This window comes from Carassius gibelio, chromosome B20 (genome assembly GCF_023724105.1).
Source record: "Carassius gibelio isolate Cgi1373 ecotype wild population from Czech Republic chromosome B20, carGib1.2-hapl.c, whole genome shotgun sequence".
NCBI classification, from domain to species: Eukaryota; Metazoa; Chordata; class Actinopteri; order Cypriniformes; family Cyprinidae; genus Carassius; species Carassius gibelio.
In genome coordinates this window covers 16,094,388-16,104,151 of record NC_068415.1, presented here as the reverse complement: position 1 = coordinate 16,104,151, position 9,764 = coordinate 16,094,388, and the positions used below count along the sequence as shown (strand labels likewise).

The 9,764-nt window shown below is 37.2% G+C and overlaps 1 protein-coding gene across 1 annotated transcript; it reads right to left on the bottom strand.

The window, feature by feature from the left end:
* Positions 1-253: 253 nt before the first annotated feature.
* On the bottom strand, positions 254-3,186 carry LOC127984298 (homeobox protein SIX6). Its single transcript, XM_052586877.1, has 2 exons — positions 2,269-3,186; positions 254-981 (listed from the first exon to the last, which is right to left on the bottom strand). Exons 1-2 carry the CDS (start codon positions 2,838-2,840, stop codon positions 816-818), a joined length of 738 nt encoding a protein of 245 aa, XP_052442837.1. The 5' UTR covers positions 2,841-3,186; the 3' UTR covers positions 254-815.
* Between the last annotated feature and the right edge of the window lie 6,578 nt (positions 3,187-9,764).

Here is a 9,764-nt window from a genome sequence, read left to right as displayed (position 1 = left end):
GAATACAGACACAATGCATTCGCATATGCTAATGCTATTAAGGCTAGCAAAATAGGATATCCGGGCAGCCTAAAAAAGGCAATTAAAAAAAAAAAAAAAACTCACAATTTAGCCTATAATAACTAAATAATATTAACAATAATTATAATCATTGATATAAAAAAAATAGCTTACAACAAAATGGTTAGCTTATCGGAAATAAACATGACTTTGGTTTAGTTTATTGGTAATTGACGAGAATAAGTCTGTATGGTTACTTTGAGCATCAAAATTTTATTAGCGTTAAGTCTTTAATTCACTATCGGCGCACATGCTCTAAAAGTAGATCGTTTAACACCGAAACTTACCAGACTGAAATGACCAAGCAAATAAAAATCTGATTCTATAAGAGCAACAATTTAATGCGTAAACACCTTAGAAAACCTGGGAGGTAAAATGTTTCACCATGAAGTCCTTTTCAAAATTAACAAAAAGTGTGAATATCATTTGGGCACCCATTTGCTTGAGGCAATCTGTTTACAAAAGTTGTTAATACAGATAGTATTTTTTTTTCTCGGTTGCCCCACTTTGCTCTCACAAAAAGATAAATAGCCTACATTTTAAAATATAAAGCATTCCATGAATCCCACGATTCCGGGCTGATGTAACAGCCTCCAAATAAAAAATAAAACAAAATAAAAACACGGCCTCTGATACGTTAAGGCAGGCACCAATGTGCTTGTTTATCTTGCTGATTGTCTGTCTCGATTTCCTTCGTATGTGTTAATTTTCTCATAGTCTTCCCGTATAGCCCCGCGGGCCGGTTCGGTGCGATGTTAGATGTCACATTCGCTGTCACTTGAAGTGATGGAGATGGCCGATGCAGCGGCTTTGCTCGACAGGCTCGCTTCGGGGCTCGAAGCGTTGCCCAGTCGGTCTACAGCACCATCCTCTCCAGTTAGGGACCGAACCGAGCCGTTAGACAACACCTGCTGTTGTAACCTTTAAAAAGAAAAAGGATGGGTTTTAGATGAAGGGTTTTATATTAAAACTAGCCTTAAAAAATCGGTGAATAACAACACTAGATTGTTCTGCATTTATTATAATAAAAGCGTGCAATGAATGCATTAATACGCAAACTACTTTGGATATAAATGAAAATAATCTACTGTAAACGCTGTGTATGAAATCTATGACAATATTATGAAATGATGCCCTGCTTATTCTAGGCTCCAGGTTTAGCCAACTAACGGAATGCCCCGGAAGAACACGAAATAGGAGAGCATCTGTAGAGCCAGTGCTCGTTTAGCCTGCATCGGTTATCTAGGCTTTGTTTAATAAAATGAATGGCAATGTAGAAACATTTATTCTTCGTTTATTAGCCTAAACACCTTATAATAAAAAAGAAAAGGAAAAAAAAAGAAAATAATAATTATTTTAAAATATCAGTTTTAACAGTTTAAAAATATAGCCCAATTGTAACGTTTTGTCGGCTTTTGCATTTAAACAAAACAATTAGAACACAGTTTGTCAGAGGTCAATTATTATTATTAAACTATTTGTTAGAAACGGTCCTTGTTCGCGTCACTCCAGCATTCACCTCGCATAACAAAAAGCCTTTGACATTACGGTAGAATTTCTTTAATTCACAGCGGAACTGACAGAACCAAGCAGAAGTAATTATGGAGCTAAAATGAAAAAGGGCATCATTTAATCTATGAAGCAGTTTTTAGTCATGGTTGATTGTTATTTGGCATATCGAAAATGAGTTTTACTCAGTGATGCAGACTAGGCCCAAGCCACAATAAACACAAAAGCTAGCCATTGATTTTTGGTCAAAAGTGAAGTATTTTGGACGCGTGACGGTCCCTTTTGCGATGTTTTTTTTCTGTCTTCTCCTTTTCTTTATTTCAGTGATAATGAAATTTAAAAAATGTCTAGCAAATGTAGGCTTTAATCAGGAAAAAAAAAAAACCCCACATTGCTCCGGTTAAGCAACAGCTACAAATAAAATCCGGTCACATCTATAGGTAGATTAATCGATTTTTAGGCTATATTTTGTCCCAAGTATCTAAACAGGATAGGCTACTGTTGGTTTATTTGTTAACCTGACTTGGGCAACTAAAATTGACAACATGTTATGCTTTAACCTAGCCTTTCCTTTATTAGATCTTTAGACATTCATTTAGCTTTTATCGATCTATCTAATGTTAGTTTGTACGAATTTGAGCTAAAACATGAAATATTTGCTCACTGTAAGCCCCATGATTGAAATCGGGAAAAACACACCTGTTTTTAGCGGCCGCAGCTCTGTCCCTTTGTCTTCGATTTTTAAACCAATTCCCCACTTGAGTGGGAGTGAGTCCTGTAGCTTGTGCAAGCTCTCTCTTTTTACTTGGGTTCGGATAAGGATCCTGGAGGTACCATTCTCGAAGTAAATGCCGGGTCCTTTCTTTAAAGCAGTGCGTCTTTTGTTCACCGTCCCAAATTGTTTTAGGCAGAGGGAACTTCTTCCGTACCCGGTATTTGTCCACTGGCCCCAGCGGGCGACCTCGGAGCTTCTCCGCCTCCTGGTAGTGTGACTCCAGCCAAAGTGCTTGCAATTTGGAATGGGACTCTTTGGTGAACTTGTGGTTCTCCAGAATGTGGTAAAGCTCACGGAAGTTCCCAGTGTGAAAGGCTACAATAGCCCGAGCCCTTAGCACAGACTCATTTCTGTTGAGCACCTCGCAGGCAGCGGGTGCGACGGGCAGCGACCACAGGAATCGGCCGAGACGCTCGATGTCTCCGCTCTCTTCCAAAGTCTCGCATACCCCCGCTACCTGCTGGGGACTGAAATTCAAGATTGGCAACTGAAACATGAAGGCTTCTGTTTCCCCCTCTGAGTCCTTTCTACCTCATGCACAGTTTCGTGCTTTATGTGGCTTTTATCTGTCTCCCCCAGTCAAATCCAGACAAAAAGGCAATCCCAGAGTCAGCAGATGAACGTAGACGATGCAGAGAAATGGAGATGTCGCTCTATCGGTCTGAGGCTGCCTCTGGTTTGGAGACACCGAGTGTTCGAGGGCGCGAGATTACAGCACAAGAATGAAGATGTCTTTTGAGGAGGGAAAAGACGTGCTGCCTGCTTCTGTTTTTCTATTGGATTTGGCAGATTGGTTGCGTAGGCTAGTTTCCACCGACGCCTGTCAATCACTGTCAAGCGTGCCAATCACGCGGAACAGAGCTCGAGTAGATTTCAGCACCTCCCAGACCTCGACAGCGCCTTTTAGAAAGTAAACATCAGCGACCCATGCTTTTACCGAATCCCCGCCAGCTAATTATGCTCGATTGCGTGATTTACGCACATTTTTAAGTGAAGCTCGTGCGACCTAAAGTACTTTCTGATAATTTTAAACGCTAATGGGATTCTTTCCATTTCCATTCACGAAATGTTATATTTAAGCTGTCACTCGTCGGCTTTTTTATAGTCTTGACACAGGAGAAGACGTGATTGGCTTTTTATCGTTCCGAATAAGCGAGTGCAGACGTATCCGAAGTGTATTTCGACGCGCGAATGCTTCTGACTGAAATGACAAATTATATTAAATAAGATCATCCGTTTGTTGTGTGGATATTTCAGAGAAGAAGTCAGTCGTCAGCCTCGGAGTCTCGCTTGTGAAGAATAACGGCCGCTGACACAAAAAGGAAACAAATTAAGAAAGATTCGTTCAGTTACGCATTCAACGGCATGAGCTCGTAGACATCTGACAGCTCAGCGTAACAGTCATTGACCTGTCAAATTTAATGTTGCGCTATTTAGAATGAAAAGAGTTAACTGGACCTAACTGGACAAACCATTCCGCCTTCCAGCTGCACGTGGACAGGAGTCTGCTGATCTTTGGTTTCCAGCAGGCTAAAGACTCTATTAACAGCTTACATAAGCAGTCGAAATCGACCATTTCAAATATAATCAGCAAAAACAAATATTTTAAGCAAATGTTTACGTCCTAGGTCTTTTAATTACTATTTTATTTATATTTTTAAACTAGTGTTCTCATAGCTACCACATACATTTGCATTAATTAAATATTTTGAGCTCATTTGTGAATTGATAAGGATTTGAGAGGGGCATCAATGGACAAACCTGTCACCCATGTTTGTGGAGATGCCATAGCATATAAAATTGTGGTATAGTATCAGCTACAGCTCGCAATAAATATAAGACGGATGGATAACGCAGATGGTTTGAAGTGTCGGGTCAGATTATTTCACGGCTGGCTACAATGAAAAGTTCATTCTGACGGAAACCCCCTGATATTATTTTCACGGACCCACACAGTTCATTTGAAGAGAACCCTTCGGGCCCTTTTTGCATGATGTATGAGCTGCCCGTAGCTCCGATTATAGAACTACCGTCTGTGTACAGAAAGCTGCTCATTTCCATGCACTGCAGTCATGTCACGGAGACTGATCTTTCTTTACACCATCAAGATCTAGATTTGCACCATTACATCGGACACAATTTAACCTGCACGACATTAACAGAAAGTTATTTCTCAAAAAAAAAAAAATGAATTATTTGAAGCAAAATAATAATAATAATGCAAAACAAACAATAATTTGGGCAATATTTCAAGCTAAAAGGCATAAATAACATGTAAGGCAAATCCAATAAAATTGTCCTACTGACTTCGGATGCTGAATGGTTCATTAATATTTACACTTTTAAAATAGGAGAAAACACATAAGAGAAGCCCATTTCAGTACATTTCAATAACATTTCAATAGCCTATATTTGTCTGGGAAACATCGAAGATTTCATCAGAGCCATGCTTGCTATTTTATATGGTTTTTTAGTGCCCCGTACACCACACTGCGGGCCGTACGAGCATATGAAACAGAAAAAAACGTTGTTTTAGTGGCCTGACATGTTTAAGCTTTCAAACATTTACAGGACGTTTAATATTTTATATTCCGTCTTGTAAGTTTGAAATAGCCGAACAATTGCTTTTGTGTTGCTCCAAAGAACGAGACAAGCGACACTGTGGCCTAGCCGAGGTTCACTTGTGAAGAGAAGCTACAGACGTCCCTGCTGTGAATTCAAAATTGATACCTATTGATATTTTGACTGATTCAATATTTTTGATGGATTTAGGTAAAATATTAATTTGGGCTATATAAACTAGTAATTTGCAGTCAAATTCATAAGTTCATAATCGAAACTGCAGGGGTTTAAATTGCTTTTACATTTTACATTTCTGTTATTAAATGTATTATTTTAATTACAGTGGGAGATTCAATTAATAAATAGTCTACTTTTATACTGGAGTTGAGCAAGATGACGGCTTGTCATTAATAGCTAGTTTTATTTTTGTGATGGGTTTTGAATAAAATCAAAACAAGCAAGAAAAATGTAATATTTTATGTGCACGGTAAACACTTATTGGCTTTCCAGTAACATCTTTTGAATGTATTTTCTGTTTAATTTATGATGATTATGATTGAGTATAATTTTGTCATAACCATAACGATTACTTTTTTTTTTTTTAAATATGTTACAATTGATCATTATTGTTATTTTTAAATTTTGCTCTGATTTTAAATCCCAAAAGTTTAATAAAAAAAGAGACAGACTCTTATTCTATCTCTTAAACCTTTTTCTTGTGAGACAGTTAAAGTCATCCGTTGTGGACCACAGATTCCCACGGTGTGGGGTCACAGCATGCCCCACAGCAAAAAAAAAAAAAAAAAAAAATGAGTAGAGAGAAGGAGTTAGAGAGCAGGAATAGTGGGTGAGGGGCCATTAGATGCCCCAGATTCCTCTGGATGTGCTGAGCATGCTGCTGTCATCTCTCTCTCTCTCTCTCTCCACCTCTGTTTCCCTCTTCCTTAATCCATCCTAAGCAAACACTTACACCATCCTGGCTTTACACACCTCCAGCAAGTGTCACAGTATCATGCTTTTGTTGTTCATATGGCCTTGAGTATGTCCAGTATGTCTGAATTTGTTTAGCCAAACTAAGGATTATCATTCATCAAATATGTTGGATCAGTGACCATTAGATTGTGAATTTTGAAATATCCATAAGGGAGCAGATTAAGCAAATGCAGGCCTAATTTTGTCATGGCACCACCCGATTTTCAGAAAGCATGGCTACAATCTCAGAGGCCAGAGAGCAATTGTTCCGGCTGGATTATATTGTAATTAAGGTATCATGCCAGCAGTCAACCCCTCTGGTGGTCTAAATATGCAATGGTTAAGCCGTAAATGGGCATTTAGAGTGACAGGGATCCCAGGATCATTTGGACAGTTGAGGATAATGTAGTGGATAAATCTGCTGCTCTGGATGGTGCCATCATTAGAAGAGCTGACTTCTGTCTTTTTATAAACCATAATCTACGAATATACAGTAACAGAGTATATCCATAGCACAGCAGATACATAATCAGATAAAAAAAACATACACAACCACGCACAGGCTAAAAATTTTTTCAAGGTCATCCTGCATGCCCAGTAGCCTTCTTTTTATAGGCTACTTTTGTTTTGTACAAAAATATGTAAAAAATATGTTATTTTGATTCAGTTGTCAAAATCAATATGAAGAAATCAGCATGAAAATAAAAAAAGCCCTAATCGAAAATATTAGACCCTTTTGGCTGTTTATGACAAGACAAGGTTGTAAAATATCATGTGGTATAACTCATAAAGAAAATAAACATTTTTGAATTACTCATTGTTTGAATTAGTAAATGTTTGTGGGAATATATATATATATACATATATTGTCCCTTTAAAACATAAATATAGCCTGTTTTTTTCTTTTCTTTTCTTTTTAAAATAACAATTAAGGTGACCCGGACTAAACATTTTGGGGTCATTAAATTAAAATGGTTTTTGGAAATATTATAAAATCAAAATAAATAAAGTGTTTTAAACTATTTTATATATATATATATATATATATATATATATATATATATATATATATATATATATATATATATATATATATATATATATATATATATATTTTTTTTTTTTTTCAGTCTGGCATCCTGACGCAATGGTGAACGCAGTAGTAGGTTTATTTTATGATAATGATAATAAAATCGTTTAATTTGAGTTGTACATGACTAAATAAAAGCATAATACAAGTGGGCTAATTAATTTACCTCATACTGAAGATAAGCGGGAAAAAAAACAATATGTAAGCTACATAAACATGTCTATTCCAATAAAAAAAACTCTGTCAGTCACTAAATATATATTTTTTTTAATAGTGTTAATGGTTTATTTGTAATACCTTGACATCCTATGTTGCGAGAGCAGTGGATTTACGAAGAGCCCGCCCACACGCTATTACGATTGGTTGTGATTTGATTGACATTGTTGTGTATCGTGTGGTCAGACAATTTACTCGTCTCTCGAATCTTATCGCTTTAGTTGGTATAAGTTTTGACGTCAATAATTTATAAACAGTATCAGCTGTCGGCGTAGAATCTATTTTAACTTGGAAATAGATACATTTCGGAATTAATTACAAAGAAGCGGCAAGTAGCCTACCACAATTGAATTAAATGTGAAATTTTGACGTAAAAAGAGTGAAATAGTAAACGTAGCTACTCCACCAATCTTTGTTTTGTTCGCATCTAATTTCTTTACAGAACTATAGATTAATAGCCACATAACCTATATATTTAACATGAAATACAACCATTTTAAGCATTCCATGTCCCATAAACTTGTAGTAGCTTTATGTAGAGAGGTGGTTGTGTTGTCTTGGTTTAAATGCTGCTGCTAAAATTACTGTAAGTTTTGGCATCATGCATAAATCTTTCCACATGAACACGCTGTTGTATATAACCTTTTCTGTATGCACACATACAAACAAACAGCCCAAGGTGAGAGTGAGTGCACTTTCAGTCTGTTGAGTAGCAGGCCTTATTAGGAGGAGCCCAGAGGGTGGGAGGAAGGTGGGTGAGGAAGACGGGAGTTCCCAGCAGTCTGTGCATGATGACTAAACCATGTTTAACGTTATGATACAAGACACAAGAGAGCGGAAAGCTTCCTCTGGCTAATCGGCTTATTGGGAACAAATGTAAATCGGCTCAGAAGGCGCAGTTGTAAATATGACTTGTTTGGCTGGGGGGGTCAAGCTGTCTTTCTGTGTGAGAGAGATTTTGCGTTTCTCCTGTAGAGGTTCTGAAGAAGTGATGATCGGATTAGTTGGGACCAGGAAGGATGTTCTTTCCCATAAGGCTGACTTATGGTTTGGTGTTATGTGAAATTCTTCTGGTATTGCAATCTGTTCTTTCCTCTGCTTGTATTTATTGCTCTCTTTCTGATGATTCATTTTTGGATTGTCACACAAGAATTGCACGTGTGTTAGTCAATTCAATGAAGTGGTTTTGATGTGCAAGGCTACTGCATGACCTGCTTTTTTTGTTGCCTTAGATACATGTGTATTACAGACCACTCAAATAGTGGAAAATTACATGTTGAACCTTTAAAACTGAAGTTGCCATGTCTTTGCATTATTTTGCTAATAATGCATATTAAGAGTAGAACATTTCTTAATTAGCAAATTGCAAATTGTTACTGTTCAATATTATGCACCACACACACACACACACACACACACACACACACACATATATAGAACTTTCACCATTATTTATACGACAGAGTGTAGATAGCAAAGTAAGGGTGACAGCGAGGGCATGAGATCAGGTCTGACTCAAACCTCTGTGCTTGGAGCCAACTGCAAGAGCAGTGCCACAGCTCTGGCATATTTTGCATTTATATTATGTTATTAGAATTTATGAATATTAAGTAAAAAGCCAATTTTTTAGAGTTTAGTAGTTGTACTGTCCAGAGCACCTCAAACTGTCCTAATCACACTGAAAAACGACGTGCTAAGCCACAATTTTTCTTTCATTACACCCCAGTGAATCCAACCTCATTGCTCACAGATCAGCACTTAAGTGATGTTGTAGTTGTAAAAGTCTAATACACTCAAGCTGTACAAGCCTGCCTTAATGACACACTCGCTTGACCTTGAGCCCAGGACCTTTACAGACCACTATTCACACCCACGCAAACAGCTCAGTGGCCGCACACAGCCCGCTCATCCAATTGGTGCCTTGAGTGTCCTGAGAGTCTGAAAGGTGTTCATCAAAGTAGATCATGCTCTATTTTAAACTCCTAAGGTGCATGCTCTAAAGATGGCCCAATCTGGCAACTAAAGAAGTGACATCTATTAAATGCAACAAGCAGACGAGATTAGGGTTATAAATATACATGGGGATTCCAAGAACAATGATAGGTGCTATAAATTATGCTTGGAAACAGTTTGTTGTGCTCGACCACAAATATCGCCACAATTTAAATTTAGAAAGGATTATTATAGCAGATAACATTTTCTATACACACTTATTCTTTTAATGTTCATTTAAAATTGATTTCAAACATTCAAATTGGATATTTAGCTTGTTTTGTTAATCTTTTGTTATTAAGCAAGCTTTTAAATGGCAGAACAGAATTATTTATCAGTGTTTTTGTATTGTAGGTGAACAGCATGAATTATAAATTAAACAGAAAATAGTAGAATAGCACTGCTTCTATAAACGGAACAGTCCAATTTCCAAGTATAGGTCAGGAATTAAGAGCCTCAACTATAGGATTAAAGTCATCTATTTTAGGACTTGCACGCTACAATTAATCATGGGACATTTTTGTACCACCACATAACACTTTAAAACAACAGAGGATATCCTCACACTGCATTAACATTGATTTGTGG

Bases quoted from the DNA above. Each gene is read 5' to 3' on its own strand.
- LOC127984298 (XM_052586877.1), bottom strand. From the start codon at position 2,840: ATGTTTCAGTTGCCAATCTTGAATTTCAGTCCCCAGCAGGTAGCGGGG. The intron at 982-2,268 runs GTGTGTTTTTCC...TTCTTTTTAAAG, and splicing joins GCTGCGGCCGCTAAAAACAG to GTTACAACAGCAGGTGTTGT.